This window comes from Heterodontus francisci, chromosome 3 (genome assembly GCF_036365525.1).
Source record: "Heterodontus francisci isolate sHetFra1 chromosome 3, sHetFra1.hap1, whole genome shotgun sequence".
NCBI classification, from domain to species: Eukaryota; Metazoa; Chordata; class Chondrichthyes; order Heterodontiformes; family Heterodontidae; genus Heterodontus; species Heterodontus francisci.
In genome coordinates, this window is record NC_090373.1 from 161,473,628 (window position 1) to 161,491,215 (window position 17,588).

At 42.7% G+C, this 17,588-nt stretch overlaps 1 protein-coding gene across 2 annotated transcripts in view; it reads left to right on the forward strand.

Annotated features, from left to right (window-relative positions):
* Positions 1-17,588, forward strand: part of cep57l1 (centrosomal protein 57, like 1) — a 95,132-nt gene that overhangs the window by 60,214 nt on the left and 17,330 nt on the right. For both annotated transcript variants that reach the window (XM_068027195.1, XM_068027190.1), the window contains 3 exons: positions 7,376-7,468; positions 10,920-10,997; positions 15,932-16,194. In XM_068027195.1, coding sequence (XP_067883296.1) covers positions 7,376-7,468; positions 10,920-10,997; positions 15,932-16,194 — 434 coding nt within the window. The remainder of the gene's footprint in view (positions 1-7,375; positions 7,469-10,919; positions 10,998-15,931; positions 16,195-17,588) is intronic.

Genomic DNA, 17,588 nt, shown 5'->3' on the forward strand with positions numbered 1-17,588 from the left:
AAGGACAGCAGATTTCCTTCCCTAAAGGACATTAGTGAACCAGATGGGTTTTTACAACAATCGACAATAGATTTAAATTCCAGATTTATTAATTGAATTCAAATTCCACCTTCTGCTGTGGTGGGATTCGAACCCATGTCCCCAGAGCAATACTATGGCTTACTGGTCCAGTGACAATATCACTACGCCACCGCCTCCTTGGAAATAAACGTAGTGGGCATGATCAAGAAGTTTGCAGATAACACAAAGATTGGCCGCTTGGTAGATAGCAAAGAGGATAGCTGCAGGAAGATATTGATGGTCTGGCAGATAGGCAGAAAAGTGGCAAATGGAATTTCAACCCGGAGAAGTGTGAGGTGATGCATTTGGGGAGGTCAAACAAGGGAAAGGAATTCCTGATAAATGGGAAAATACTAAGAAGTGTTGAATTGTGGGCGGCGCAGTGGCTAGCACCGCAGCCTCACAGCTCCAGCGACGCGGGTTCAATACTGTGCAGAGTTTGCAAGTTCTCCCTGTGACCGCGTGGGTTTTTGCCGGGTGCTCCGGTTTCCTCCCACAGCCAAAGACTTGCAGGTTGATAGGTAAATTGGCCATTATAAATTGCCCCTAGTATAGGAAGGTGGTAGGGGAATTGAGGGAAGATGGGGATGTGGTAGGAATATGGGATTAATGTGGGATTAGTATAAATGGGTGGTTGATGTTCGGCACAGACTCGGTGGGCCGAAGGGCCTGTCTCAGTGCTGTATCTCTAAATGAAATGAAAATAAATGGGGGACCTTGGAATGGATGTCCACGGATCCCTGAAGGTATCAGGTGGTTAAGAAGGCGTGTGGAATCCTTTCCTTTATTAGCTGAGGTATAGAATATAAGAGCAGGGAGGTTAGGCTGGAAATGTATAAATTGTTAGTAAGGCCACAACTTGAGTACTGTGTGCCGTTCTGGTGACCTCATTACAGAAAGGATGTAATTGCACTAGAGAGGGTACAGAGGAGATTTACGAGCATGTTGCTAGGACTGGAAAAGTGCAGCTATGAGGAAAGATTGGATAGGCTGGGGTTGTTCTCCTTGGAACAGAGAAGGATGAGGGGAGATTTGATTTGAGATGTACAAAATTGTGAGGGCCTGGATAGAGTGGAGGTGAAGGGTCTATTCACCTTAGCAGAGAGGTTAGTGATGAGGGGGCATAGATTTAAAGTGATTGGTAGAACAATTAGAGAGGAGATGAGGAAAAACGTTTTCACCCAGAATGTGGTGGGGGTCTGGAACTCACTGCCTGAAAGGGTAGTTGAGGCAAAAACCCTCAACTCATTCAAAAGGAATCAGGGTATGCACCTCAAGTGCCGTAATCTGCAGGGCTACGGACCAAATGCTGGAAGATGGGATTGGAATAGGTGGATCGTTTTTTGGCCGGCACAGACATGTTGAGCTTTAACCTTTCTATGATACTAACCCTTTTGACCTCCATCAATCTTGACCTGTCACTTCTTTGTAAACAACTTCTCCAGGTGTCCAAAGTTCTCTGTTGTTTATTGAACTGAAAGTCGGGTGGTTTCCCAGAAAGGCTTGTTGCTGGAAGTCAGGTAATTTCTTGGAAAGGCTTGTTTTCCTCACATGACCTCTGTGCCCCTTTTAAAAATACATTTCCAGGGACTGTTTTTCAAAGTCAAGTGACCTTTACATGACCCCCTTTGAAAACCCCAAAGTTTAACTTTTTTTCCATTTTTCAAAAATATATTTAACAAAACACAGAGGCACTTTTGTAACACTGCGCATTCACATACATGCATTGTAACCCTAATTTAGACTTTATTACTTTCCCTCTTGCATGATCCCACCTAATATAATAATAATTCCTACCCTAGTGCAGTCTGTCTCTCCCAATTCTCTGTGTACCTTGGTGTTCCTCTCTCGTATTATTTCCTGGTTCCCACACCCTTGCCAAGTTAGTTTAAACTCTCCCCAATACCAATAGCAAATTGCCCTGCAAGGAAATTTGTCCCTGCTCTGTTCAGGCAGGTCCCATCTTCTCCAGAACTGATCCCAGTGTCCCAGGAATCTAAAGCCCTGCTTCCTGCACCATCTTTCCAGCCACACATTCATCTGTTCTATCCTCCTATTTCTATAGTCACTTTCATATGGTACTGGGAGTAATCCGGAGATTACTACTTTTTGAGGTCCTGCTTACTAATTTCTTATCTAGCTCCCTAAACTTTGGCTACAGGACCACATCCTTCTTCCTACCAATGTTGTTGGTACCTGATGTATATTAATGACCTAGACCTTTAATGTACAGAGCACAATTTCAAAATTTGCGGATGATGCAAAACTTGGAAACATTGTGTACTGTGAGCAGGATAGTGTAGAACTTCAAAAGGATGTAGGCAGGTATATGGAATGGGCAGATAAGTGGCAGATGAAATTTAATGCAGGGAAGTGTGAAGTGATTCATTTTGATCGGAAGAACATGGAGAGGCAATTCTTAAAGGGATGCAGGAGCAGAGGGACCTGGGTGTGTATGTGCATAAATCATTGAAGGTGGCAGGACAGGTTGAGAGCACGGCGAAGAGAGCACACAGCATTCTAGGCTTCATTTAATTGGGGCATAGAGTGCAAAAGCAAGGAAGTTATGTTAAACTTGTATAGAGAACTAGTTCAGCCTCACCTGGAGTAGTGTGTCCAGTTCTGGGTGACACACTTTAGGAAAGGTGTGAAGGCATTGGAGAGAGTACAGAAAAGGTTCATGAAAATGGTTCCAGGAATGAGGAACTTCAGTTATATGGATAGATTGGACAAGTTCGGTCTGTTTTCCTTGAAGAGAAAGTTGAGAGGAGATTTGATAGAGGTATTCAAAATCATGAGGTGTCTGGACAGAGTATATAGGGAAAAACTTTTCCCATTGGTGGAGGGATTGAGAACAAGAGTGCACAGATTTAAGGTCATTGGCAAAAGAAGCAATAGCGACATGACATGAGGGTTCCCCTTGTCCTCACTTTTCATCCCACCAGCCTACATATCCAAAGGATCATCCTCTGCCATTTTCGCCACCTCCAGCGTGATGCCACTACCAGTCGCATCTTCCCCTCCCTTCCCCTGTCAGCATTCCGAAGGGATCATTCCCTCCGCGACACCCTGGTCCACTCCTCCATTACCCCCACCACCTCGTCCCCGTCCCAGGGCACCTTCCCCTGCAATCGCAGGAGGTGTAATACCTGCCCATTTACCTCCTCTCTCCTCACTATCCCAGGCCCCAAACACTCCTTTCAGGTGAAGCAGCGATTTACTTGTAGTTCTTTCAATGTAGTATACTGAATTCGCTGCTCACAGTGTGGTCTCCTCTACATTGGGGAGACCAAGCGCAGACTGGATGACCGCTTTGCGGAACATCTCCGCTCAGTCCGCAAGCAGGACCCTGAGCTTCCGGTTGCTTGCCATTTCAACACTCCCCCCTGCTCTCATGCTCACATCTCTGTCCTGGGATTGCTGCAGTGTTCCAGTGAACATCAACGCAAGCTCGAGGAACAGCATCTCATCTACCGATTAGGCACACTACAGCCTGCCGGACTGAACATTGAGTTCAATAATTTCAGAGCATGACAGCCCCCCATTTTACTTTCATTTTTAGTTATTTTTTCTTTTTTACATTCCTTTTTACATTTTTTACAATCTTTTTTTGCATTTATTTCATCTTAGTTTGTTCAGTTTGCTTACCCACTGTTTTTTTTTCAGGTTTTTCTTCAGGTTTGCACTTGCTGCTGTTCAATATTCAGTGTATTCACACCTAATCTGTACTAATGCTTTGTCTTTCAACACACCATTAACATATTGTTTGCCTTTTCTCCGTGACCTTTTGGTCAGCTATGTGGCCTGGTCCAATCTGCACCTTCTCCTTTGTTATCTCTTGCCCCACTCCCACCTCACTTGTTTATAATCTGTGAGTTTTCTAATATTTGTCAGTTCCGAAGAAGGGTCACTAACCCGAAACGTTAACTCTGCTTCTCTTTCCACAGATGCTGCCAGACCTGCTGAGTGATTCCAGCATTTCTTGTTTTTGTTTCAGATTTCCAGCATCTGCAGTATTTTGCTTTTATTATCGTGTATGAGTGTTTGCTGATTGGTTACGACAGCCGGCATCGCCCCTTTCGTGGCCTCTGCAAGCTGCTCCTACGTCTCTTCCTGTTTCCTTTACTGTGCCTCGGGGCTGCTTTCCTCTTTGGTGTCCGTGCATTATGCAACAGACCATGAACCTTGAAACTTATATTGCACGACACCCTTTGATATATTCAGGCACCTGAAACTGCTTAAACATGCAGTGTAGTTGTCAAACTGTGGTAGATGCATCCACCTCATTATAACTGTCTTTAGCAGGTATTCTTCAATACCACAGATGGCATGAGCCATGTCTGCAGAAGTTGGCCTTGAAGCTAATAGCCTGCTTTTATAGCCTGTCTAAAATATCAATGGGATGATGAACTCCTTTAAAATGGTCATAGTGAAGCAAACATAAACATTCAGGGAGTAGAATCCTTTCCTATTCATCCAGGTACTGAAGACCTGTGCTCCAGAACTTGCCGCGCCCCTAGCCAAGCTGTTCCAGCACAGCTACAACACTGGCATCTACCCCGCAAAGTGGAAAATTACCCAGGTATGCCCTGTACACAAAAAGCAGGACAAGTCCAACCCGGCCAGTTACTGCCCCATCAGTGTATGCTCAATCATCTGTAAAGTGTTGGAAGGTGTCATCAACAGTACCATCAAACAGCACTTGCTTAGCAATAACCTGCTCAGTGATGCTTAGTTTGGGTTCCACCAGGGCCACTCAGCTCCTGACCTCATTACAGCCTTGGTTCAAATATGGACAAAAGAGCTGAACTCAAGAGGTGAGACTGACTGCCCTTGACATCAAGGCAGCATTTGACCAAGTATGGGATCAAGGAGCCCTAGCAAAACTGAAGTCAATGGGAATCCGGGGGAAAGCTCCCTGCTGGTTGGAGTCATACCTAGCACAAAGGAAGATGATTGCGGTTGTTGGAGGTCAATCATCACTGGTCCAGGACATCACTGCAGGAGTTCCTCCAGGGTAGTATCCTAGGCCCAACCATCTTCAGCTACTTCCTTCAATCATAAGGTCAGAAGTAGGGATGTTTGCTGAATATTGCACATTGTTCAGCACCATTTGCGACGACTCAGATACTGAAGCAATTCGTGTAGAAATGCAGCAAGACCTGGACAACATCCAGGCTTGGGCTGGTAAATGGCAAGTAACATTCGTGCCACACAAGGGCCGGGCAATGACCATCTCCAACAAGAGAGAATCTAACCATCTCTCCTTGACATTCAATGGCATTATAATCGCTGATTTCCCCCCCTATCAACATTCTGGGAGTTACCATTGACCTAAAACTGAACTAAAGTAGCCATATAAATACCGTGGCTACACTAGCAGGTCAGAGGCTAGGAATACTGCGGCGAGTAACTCATCACCTGACTCCCAAAGCATGTCCTCCATCTACAAGGCATAAGTCAGGAGTGCGATGGAATACTCTCCACTTGCCTGGATGGGTGCAGCTCCAACAACAGTCAAGAAGCTCGACACCATCCAGGACAAAGCAGCCCGCTTGATTATCACCCCATTCACAAACATTCACTCCCTCCACCACCGATGCACAGTGGCAGCAGTGTGTCCCATCTACAAGATGCACTGCAGTAATGCACCAAGTCTCCTTTGACAGCACCTTCCAAACCCGTGACCTCTGCCAACTAAAAGGACAAGGGCAGCAAATGCATGGGAATACCACCACCTGCAAATTCCCCTCCAAGTCACACACCATCCTGACTTGGAACTATATCACTGTTCCTTCACTGTCACTGGGTCAAAATCCTGGAACACCCGTCCTAACACCACTGTGGGTGTACCTACCCCACATGGACTGCAGCGATTAAGAAGGCAGTTCACCGCCACCTTCTCAGGTGCAATTAGGGATGGGCAATAAATGCTGGCCTAGCCAGCGACACCCACATTTTATGAAAGAATGAATTTTTTAAAAAAAACTGTCTGTTTATTTGACCCTTAAACACTCGGGACTAACACTGTTTTTAAAAACACTATTTGCAATCAGTTGATAGGTGAAAAGTGGAAGCCACCCACTCCATTTCCCACCTATCCCTAGAGCTCTCTTTAATCACAAGATTTGGAAAAAAAATTTTGTAAATTTGTAATGCAGTACTCTGTAGTAGAATTATTGAAACCTGAAGAATGAAAAAGTACCTGATAAACTCTGAACAAGTGTAATGAATTCAATTGTGTTTTTCCTGTTAGTACATAAATGCTTCTGCAGTCTTTTTTTTTAAAAAACTTGCATTTATATAGCACCTTTTTCACATCCTCGGTACATCTATGTATCCTGCATCTAATGAACTACTCAATGAAAGGTTAACTTGGGTTTGCTGTGCTCCACCAGCTGCTGGCACATATCTTGCTGGGTTCAGTTGCAAAGTTTGATGGTTGACTGAGTTTTGAGAACTAAAACTACATAGCAGCATAAGCAGTCTTCCATAGAAATGGTCCTTTCCTTATACTGCTATGCGAACGGACCTATGAATTTGCTTGTTTTTGAATGACATTTAAGTCTGATTTCAAATCTCATTTTATTATTACTGATACTGGATGTTTCTCAATCATGGTTGGCTTCACTATTTGGGGATTGTTAATATGTTATGTATTTTCTTTTTATTCTAGTTTGCATAGTTTATACTCAAGGATTTTTGTAACAAAATCAAAATAAAGTTTTTTTTTTAAAAGAAAAGAATGCACATTAAGCAATAAATTAGGAATGTTTAATAAACTATTAAATGGCTCCCATGATCTAAATAAAATTGTGCATGAGAAGTTTTATGGCTACGTACACTTAGTAATATATTAAATGAGTTCTCTATTGGGAGTACTGCGCCATGTTTGAAGTGCTATTTATTGTGTGTGATGTGTAAAACCATTTACAAACTATATAAAGAAATGTCATTCCATTGCATTTGTTTAATAGTTAAATTATGTTGGCCAGTGTCAACCTGGAACTAAATAGCATTGAAAATTTATTTAGCAAAATAGTAAATCATGTGAGGATTGTGCAATGTGTCATTATTTAGATAGAAAACATTGTCAAATATCCATTCTCTTGGATAGTATCAATCATTTTTGTTAGCTTTGCAAACTGCTAATATTGCTGCAAGTAATTTCTGGAAATTCTCTATGGGACAAACTGTCTGTCTGTAATGATGCCTGCTTGAAATCTTGGCAGTCAAGAGCATTGTGCAAGATTTGAGCATTTTAGGAAGATTTTTTTTTTTCAAATAGAACACTTTTTTTTTTGTCTCTTTCCAGCTTCAGACTGGACTTGAAATAAACAGAATACTTATAGGATCCTGTTCTGCACAAAAGAAAAAGAAAACCAAGAAAAAGAAAGACATTGTGAAGGTGGGGCAGAAATGACTATCTTTTTTATAAATGGCTCTCGTGGCAACTTATTTCATTCTCATGAATATAATTTCAACGAAGCTTTTCTAAATTCCGTTCACATTTTTAGATGTTCTGTAAAGCACAGTCCTATACAACGACAGATTGCACAGATTCTTGTTTCATTTTCAGGCTTTAAACTGCATTTGTGCTTTTGGTGTGATTCAGTACTGCTCAACTTGGTTTCAAAAACCCATACCTATATAATTTATCAAAGTGCAATCTGACCTTCAGTGAATTAGTACTGCGAAGGATACACAAGGTAATGTGGCAGCAGGCTGAGGAAATGCAGCATTGAACGTTAGAAAAACTTTTTAATGCTGGAAATGAGTTGAATCCTCTTGAGACTTTATATCTACTATATTTCTTTTTCGGTAGATCTGTGTGTCTGTGTTGGGAACAACTCAAATACACAGATGACCATCTGAGTGATGGACATTACCCACAAGTTAAGGAAGGGGTTCTCCATTTTCTCCTCTGTGACCTAGCATGAATTCATCGAGGCTTTTCCACCCCCCACCTCCTCTGCAGATTGCACAGCACTGTAGGCCAACAATGGCCTCCGCTGCACCACCCCACTTCGCATATGCAGTGGTGGACGTGGCTGCCTACCTGTTGCAGCAGTGAGGCCTTACCTCTGTGCCGCCAGCTTTTTTATTAATTATATTAGATGCCGATGGTTGTGCGTAATATTTAAAAACAAAAGAACTGAGACAATTAAATATACATCTGTGATGCTCACGTAAAGTGCAGCAATTTAAACTACAAGAACTCAACCCGAAGTTATAAAAATGGACTTTGTCCTTTTTTTTTAAAAAAACAAAATGTGCTCCAAAATGGCTGCCGAAGGTCAAAAGTCCTGGTTTTGTATATTCAAACTGTCTACTGTCTGTCATGAACAAAAGAATTCATTCCATTGTATCCATTCTAAATTGCTGGACATCAGTTGATGAAAATAGCCTAGTGGCATGGTATTGGGGCTGTCCTCTGATTACAGCTTTCAACCAAATTTACTTGAATTAAAATAAAGCATGTTAATTTTGACCTCCAATAGAATCCTGGACCTATGGATCAGTGAATCTGTGATTTGGTGTGTTTTATAGTTTGCACTTTGCTCTATTCATACTTGGGTAGTAGAAATCAGGATAAAGATAATCATGCAAATAATCATACGTGTGTTCAGACGGATAAACTGAGGCACCCAGTGACACAACATATTGGAACATTAACATACTATATATCATGCATTGGTAGCTGTGAGCTTACAATAGCAACACCAAGTGGTTGGTGCCTGTTTTTACCTTGGCTTTTGGAGGGCGAGGGAAACTTGCGCACTTAAACATAAGACCGTTAGAAAAAGCAGTAGGAATATGCCATATGGCCCCTCAAACCTGCTCCGCCATTCAGTAAGATCATGGCTGATCATCAACCTCAACACTTCCCTGCCCAGTTTACCCATATCCCTTGACTCCCTTAGAGTCCAAAAATCTATCAATCTCAGCCTTGAATATGCTCAACAACTGAGCATCAACAGAATGCTGGGATAGAGAATTCCAAAAATACACAGACCTATGAGTGTGAAGAAATTTTTCCTCATCTCAGCTTTAAATGGATGACTCTTGGTTCTAGACCCTCCAGACAGGGAAAACAACCTCTCCGCATCTACCGTCTCAAACTCTCTCAGAATAATGTCTTTCAATGAGATCACCTCTCATTCTTCTAAACTTCAGCGTCTCGGCCCATTCTACTCGATCTCTCTTTGTAGGATAACCCTGTCATCCCAGGAACCTTTGTTGCACCGCCTCTTCACTACAGAGGGCAAAACTGTACACAGTACTCCAGGTGTGGTCTCAGTAAAGCCCTGTACAATTGCAGACTTTCCTACTCTTGTACTCCAACCCCCTTGCAATAAAAATAGGCAAGTCATGCTGCAGCTGTACAGAACTTTAGTTAGGCCACACTTAGAATATTGCGTGCAATTCTGGTCGCCACACTACCAGAAGGACGTGGAGGCTTTGGAGAGGGTACAGAAGAGGTTTACCAGGATGTTGCCTGGTCTGGAGGTCATTAGCTGTGAGGAGAGGTTGGATAAACCTGGATTGTTTTCACTGGAATGACAGAGGTGGAGGGGCGACGTGATAGAGGTTTACAAAGTTATGAGCGGCATGGACAGAGTGGATAGTCAGAAGCTTTTTCCCAGGGTGGAAGAGTCAGTTACTAGGGGACATAGGTTTAAGGTGAGAGGAGCAAAGTTTAGAGGGGATGTGCGAGGCAAGTTCTTTACACAGAGGGTGGTGAGTGCCTGGAACTTGGTGCCAGAGGAGGTGGTCGAAGCAGGTACCATAGAGATGTTTAAGAGGCATCTTGACAAATGTGTGAATAGGATAGGAATAGAGGGATACGGACCCCGGAAGTGCAGAAGATTTTAGTTTAGGCAGGCTTGGAAGGCTGAATGGTCTGTTCCTGTGCTGTACTGTTCTTTGTTCTAAAGGCCAATCTACCATTTGCCTTCCAAATTTTTTGCTGTACCTGCATGCTAACTTTGTTTTGTGGAGAAGGACACCCAAATCCCTCTGAACACCACCATTTAGTAGTTTCTTACCATTTTAAAAAATATTCTGTTTTTCTATTCTTGCTACCAAAGTGAATAATCACACATTTCTCCACATTATACTTCATCTGTCACCTTCTAGCCTACTCACTTAACCTGTTTATCCATTTGCAAACTGTGTCCTGCTTACAACTTTGTTTCCCACCTAGCTTTGTATCATTTAGCAAACTAGGATACATTACTACTTGTATGATGTAAAGGTGATTTTGAGAGACACCTGGGAACAGTTTGCCTATCCTCTACAGGAGTAGTGTGAAAATATTTTCTAGATACATTTTTACTAAAAGCATTTGAAATCTACAGTCAAGTGTCATATAGCATCTCAGTGAGTTGTGATGATCTGAAATGCACTGTCTGAAAGGATGGTGGAAACAGATTCAACAGTAACTTTTTAAAATGGAAATTGGATATATGTTTGAAAAAGAAAAGAAATTGCAGGGGATTGGGACAAATTCAATATTTCTTTCAAAGGGGCACGATGAGCCGAATGGCCTCGTGCTGTGTGGTTCTACGATATCAGCCCCATCATTGCTGCTGAGTTGATGGATGGGAATTTAGGAATAGTAATAGAAGTGGTACATTCTTATGGTTCCCATTCACTATTTTTTTCTTTCTTTGAGTGACTAAAACTAATAATGTCAAACTGATATATGATTTTAGATTTCCAGCATCCTCAGCACTTTCCTTTTGCTTGTTGTAAAGAAGTTGTTCAAAAATCATCACTGAGAAATCTCCAATTCCAAGTAAATTAGTATGCCTTTCACCCTTCTAATTGTTCTTAACAAGGAATCTCTTTTACAGAATGAGATGAGGGGAGAAAACTCTCGGTCACCTCGTGTTTGGCCAGGACTTGCTGAATTTCCATTTGTCGCTGGCACAGTAAGTTTAGAGAGTAAAGTTTTAAGTCAGTCTAAGATGTAAGTCGTCATAATTTCGAGCACTTTTGATGTTCTGGGGAGGGTGATGTGTGTTAAGAGAGCTATATAGTACTGTACCAAGTTGTATGAAATGGTTTTTCTGCCTATTTCTATTGATGTATGTGAAATACAGAGGTAATGGCAATTGCTTACCCAGAAGGAAACCGAGATAATCTGGAATGGATTTTGTACATCCCCTAGCAGGCAATTAATAGTGATAATGAATGAGCCTTGGGGCTGGTGCACAGGCATTCTCCTCAATTTGTAAAGATATGCAGAGACTTAAAAGGAAGAAAATAAAGAATGTTAATGTTCTGTGCTTTGTCATGAGTTTATAAAAAAAAAAATCATTTAATGGGGTGTGGGCATCACTGGCAAGGTTAGCATTTGTTGCCTATCCCTAATTGCCCTCAGGAAGATTTTGGTGAGCTGCCACCTTGAACTGCTGCAGTCCATCTGGTGCAGGTACATCCACAGTGCTGCAAGGGAGGGAGTTCCAGGATTTTGATCCAGTGACATTGAAGGAATAGCGATATATTTCCAAGTCAGGATGCTGTGTGGCTTGGAGGGGAACTTGCAGATGGTGGTGTTCCCACACGTCTGCTGCCCTTGTCCTTCTAGGTGGAAGAGCTCGTGGGTTTGGAAGATGCTATCAAAGGAGGGGTGGAGAGTTGCTGCAGTGCATCTTGTATACAGTGCACACTGCTGCCACAGTGCATTGGTAGTGGACGGTGTGAATGTTTAAGTGGTATATGGGGTGATGATCAAGCAGGTTTTTATGTCCTGGATGGTGTCTAGCTTCCTGAGTGGTGTTGAAACCGCACCCGTCGGGCAAGTGGAGTGTATTCCATCACACTCTTGACTTGTGCCTAGTAGATGGTGGAAAGGCTTTGGGGAGTCAGAAGGTGGCAGAATTTCTAGCCTCTGACCTGCTCTTGTAGTCACAGTATTTATATGGCTGGTCCAGTTCAGTTTCTGGTCAATGGTAACTCCCAGGATGATGGTGGGGGAATTCAGCAATGACAATGCCATTTGAATATCAGGGGAAGATGGTTAGATTCTCTCTCGTTTGAGATAGTCATTGTCTGGCACGTGTGGCGCATATGTTACTTGCCACTTATCAGCCCCAGCCTGAATGTTGTCCAGGTCTTGCTGCATATGGAAACAGACTGCTTCAGTATCTGAGGAGCTACGAATGGTTCTGAACATCGTACAATCATCAGTGAACACTTCTGACCTTATGATGGAGGGAAGGTCATTGATGAAGCAACTGAAGATGGTTGGGCCTAGGACACTATCCAGAGGAACTCCTGCAGTGATGTGCTAGGATTGAGATGGATGACCTCCAGCAAGCACAACCTTTGTGCTGGGTATGACTCCAACCAGTGGAGAGTTTTCCCCTTGATTCCTATTGACTTCAGTTTGGCTAGGGCTGTTTGATGCCACACCGGCCAAATGCTGCCTTGATATCTAGGGCAGTCACTCTCACCTCGCCTCTTGAGTTCAACTCTTCTGTCCATGTTTGGACCAAGGCTGTAATAAGGAGCCGATTGGCGCTGCTGGAACCCAAAGTGAGCATCAGTGAGCAGGTTGTTACTGGTTAAGTGGCACTTGATAGCGCTGTCGACGACAACTTCCATCACTTTAAGAGTAGGCTGATGGAATGGCAATTGGTTGGATTGGATTTGTCCCTGCTTTTTGTGAACAGGACACACCTGGGCAATCTTCCACATTGTCAGATAAATACTATTGTTGTAGCTGTACTGGAATAGCTTGGCGAGGGGAGCGGCTAGTTCAGCACAAGTCTTCAGTACTACAGCCAGGATGTTGTCGGGACCCATAGCCTTTGCAGTATCCAGTGCCTTCAGCTCTTCCTTGATTATCCTGTGGAGTAAATCGAATTGGCTGAAGACTGTCTGTGATGTTTGGGACCTCCGGAGGAGTCCGAAATGGATCATCCACTTGGCATTTCTGGCTGAAGGCGGTTCAGATGTTTCAGCCTTTTCATTTGCACAGATGTGCTGGGCTCCTCCATCATTGAGGATGGGGATGGTTGTGGAGTCATCTCCTTCTGCTAAGAGTTTTAATTGTCCACCACCATTCACGAATGGATGTGGCAGGACTGCAGAGCTTAGATGTGATTAGTTGGTTATGGGATTGCTTAGCTCTGTCTATTACATGCTGCTTCCACGGTTTGGCATGCAAGCAGCTCTGTGTTGTAGCTTCACCAGGTTGACACTTCAGTTTTAGGTATGCCTGGTGCTGCTACTGTCATTTTGTCCTGCACGCTTTATTGAGCCAGGGTTGATCCCTTGGCCTGATGGCAATAGTAGAGTGAGGGATATGCCGGATCATGAGGTTACAGATTGTGGTTGAATACGATTCTGCTGCTGATGGTCCACAGTGCCTCATGGATGCCCAGTTTTGAGCTGCCAGATCTATTCTGAATCTATCCCATTTAGCACGGTGGTAGTTCCACACAACACGATGGATAGTATCCTCAGCATGAAGACGGAACTTTGTTTTCACAAGGATTGTGCAGTGGTCACTGCTTTCAATACTGTCCTGGACAGATGTAGCTACAACAGGTAGATTGGCGAGGACAATGTTTAGTAGGTTTTTTCCCTCTTGCTGGTTCCATCACCACCTGTCGCAGGCTCAGTCTGGGAGATATGTCCTTCAGGACTTAACCAACTCAGTCAGTAGTGGTGCTACCAAGCCACTCTTGGTGATGGACATTGAAGTCCCCCACCCAGAGTACATTCTGTGCCCTTGCCACCCTCAGTGCTTCTTCCAAGTGGTGTTCAATATGGAGGAGTACTGATTCATCAGCTGAGGGAGGGTGGTAGGTGGTAATCAGCAGGAGGTTCCCTTGCCCATGTTTGACCTGATGCCATGAGACTTCATAGGGTCTGGAGTCGACATTGAGGACTCCCAGGACAACTCCCTCCAACTGTATACCACTATGCCGCCACCTCTGGTGGGTCTGTCCTACCGGTGGGACAGGACATACCCAGGAATGGCGATGGTGGTGTCTGAGACATTGAATGTAAGGTATGATTCTGTGAGTATGACTATGCCAGGCTGTGGAACAGCTCTTCCAATTGTTACGAGTGCTTCTATTTTTTTGTTAAATTATGAGGATGTGTGTTTTAAAACTGAAAAAGATTCCATAGATGGTTTTTTTTTTAAAAAGAGGTCATCAGAAGGTCTTCTGGACTGAGCTTGTAAACAACAGTTACTGGAAGAATCAAGGAGGGCTAAAAACAAGCCGTTACTGGAAGGCACCTGTCTTCAGATGATTACCTAGTAAGGGTTTTGTTTGACTTGGGGAAAGATATTTACAAAGAAGTCACAGGTCAAGACTTAGAGGTCAGGTGGCTTGACTCTTGAAATGTTTTTGGTTTTTGTTTGGACAGTGATATGGATAGTGTTCAAAAAGACAGTTAGGGAAAACTTGCCAAGGGAGCAAACCCCACCTCGGCTTGTTCCAGCTCTTTGAAAAGCCTGCCAGTTTTCCATCTCTTTGAGAAGCTCTGAGAAGCAAGTGTAAGGAAAAGACTGAAACTGTTGCTGCAATTTTCCTGGAAAGCCTGCCCACACTGATCTTCAACGTCGCCAGACAAGAATTGTTCTAGGAAGATCCCAGTGACAGCTGTCTATGCATATTTGGGATGCCAAACCAAAACAAGGGACATCTGACATCTTTCCATGTTTTCTCTTTTTTTCTTCAAGAATTAGTAAATATTTGGCCAAAGTATTCTTTTTGTCTGTGCTTTTTTCCTGTAACAGAGCTCTAAAGAGTAAATCTTTTTTTTCGGTTAACCTGTGCGTGAGTGAGAGGGGCTGAGGTAAAAAGGGAACTTTTATATTTCTATTTGTGTTAATGCATCGTTACTGGTTAAGACTTGTTTTATAATAAACTGATCATTTTGTTAAAGTAACCTGGTTGGTGTATTTTATTCTGGGATAAAAATAGTCTATGACTGACCGTATCGATAACTGGAAAAAAATTTTAATGGATGTTGTGAACTGTGGAGAAGTGGAACTCAAAAAAACAGTACACTCCTCCCGCCTCGGTCATAACACAATTTTAGCACAAGCCCCCCGATGTTAGTAAGGAGGACTTTTCAGGGTTAACAGGGCAGGGTTTGCCGTTGTCGTTTCTGGTGCCTAGGTCGATGCTAGTTGTTCCATCCAGTTTTATTCCTTTTCAACTTCTGTGTGGCGATTTTGTACAACTGAATGGCTTGCTAGGCCATTTCAGAGGGCAGTTAAGAGTCAACCAAACCACATTGCTGTGGGTCTGGGGTCACGTGTCGGCCAGACCAGGTAAGGATGGCAGACTTGCTTCCCTAAAGGGCATTAATGAATCAGAAGGGTTTTTACAACAATTGATGGCAGTTTTGTGGTCGCCATCACTTGATTAGCTATCCATTCCAGATTTTTTTTTTTATTAATTTAGTTGAAATTATTAATTGAGTTTAAATTCCACCAGCTGTCATGGTGCTTCCCATAGTGCAGTCTCAGTGGTACAGGGATCCCTCAGTGGTATTGCACAGTATATTGGTGCTGCTGTATTCCACTGGTAGCCTCTTGTTTTCCTTCTACTAAGATTGTGTCATCGTTATTTTGCCAAAGTTTAATACACAACTAAGTTGGTAGTATTCTGTCAGCTAAAACTAGAGCATGCAGCGGGAGTGTTCCATGTGAGCATTAAAGCTATTCTGCAATTGGAGCTGACATTGTTTTTGAAATAATTGAGTAGCCTCAATATTTTGAGCAGCTTATCAAAACCTGTTCAATTCTATGGATGCTAAATCTATTGAGGTCCTGGTGTGAAGAAAACACTTTTTAATCCATTCTTCAATTTAACTCCTTTTTTTTGTGTTCAAGTCCATTAGTTCCAGTCATTCTGTCACAGCAAATGTACAAAATGTTCTCCATCTGATGAAGCACAATAACATAATGATGTCTGATGGAAGACAAAAGCTCCCTGTACACAGGACTGTTAAGAATTCACAAATAGCGACTTATGACATTGGCAAAGTGAAGAATGGGGATCTACATTTTGTATCGTCCTATTCCTCCTCTTCAGCAACTGAGGGGCTCTCTGAGCTTCTCTTAGCATTGCAGGATGAGCTGGGCCAAATGAGCTTGTAAGTATGAAAATCCAATCTAGTCCACTGGTTGGTTCAGCAAGTTACAGGAAAAAGTACACAATTGGGGAAAAAAAACTATCTAATTTGCCCTTACATTATTTCCACACTATTTATCTCTTTGCTTACCTGGGCAATCTGTTCTCCACATTCACTACCTTCTCTATCGTTCGTTTATTGCTGTCTCCTTCTTCCCAGTAGGTTGATGCCATGGATCTCCACCTCACGTCTGTCTGTCTGTCTGTCCGTCCTGTGCACCCTTACACATTCTGCATAAGTCAACTGCATCCAGCCCATTATATCCATCATCCGTTTTCTCTTCTGCTTCCCTCTCCTACGTTTTCCATCAATCTTTCCTTCCAATAATTGTCTCTGTTTACCTTCTGCTCTAATGATGTGACTGAAATATTGTCTTTCTCCCTTTGATGTTATGCAGTAATTTCCTCTTTTCTCCAGCTATTTCCTCTACTTACTCATTAGTCTTTCTGTCTGTGCAGGATATGCAGAACATCCTCCTATATACCCACATTTCGAATGCATTGAGCTTATCAATAGCATCTTTGTTTGTTGTCCATTTCTCCGAGGCATAGAACATGGATGACAAAATGTAGTATTCTTTTCCTAAGATTCAGGTTAAGGTTCTTTGATAACATGTCCTTCATTCTGACAAACCTAGTCTTGGCTATCTCAATTTTCCTTCAGATCTCACAATCACATCTCTCATCATCTCTGATAATCTGCCCAAGGTATATGAACCTTTTCACTTGTTCCAGGACTTGCCAATTTACTTCCATTTTTACTTGTGGTGTTAGGTCTCTGCTTCACCATTGTCTTGGTCATCTTCATTCTTAGTCCATGTTCCACACTCCTTGCTTTCACTTTGTTCACAATTTCCTGTAGTGCCTCTTCTGACTCTGCAACTCTGCAATCAGTGCAGTGTCACCCGCGTATCTCAAGCTTTTGATGTTCAACCCACCAATGTTGCAACTTGCTAGATCTTCTATGTCTCCAGAGATAGCTTCAGTGTACATGTTGAGCAGTTTTGGGGATATAACACCCCTGGCGCACACTACCTTTTTTGATTGGGAAGCTGTCTGACGAGCTGCTATCAAGTCTCCTCACTGCTGATTGATTTCAATATAGATTCTGAATTATCCTTTTATCATTTCTGTCAATTTCTAGTTTGTTTAAGCACTCCATTATTTTCTGATGGTTGACTCTCAAATGCCTTCTCATAGACTATAAAGCATACACTTCCAGGTATCTTTCAATGACTACTCGCAAGTTAAAGATGCCCCCTCTCGTTCCTTTCTTTGGTTTGAATGCTGACTGACTCACCTATGTCTGCTTCTGTAGACCAGTCATTTCTTCCAAAATGATGATTGGAATCATTT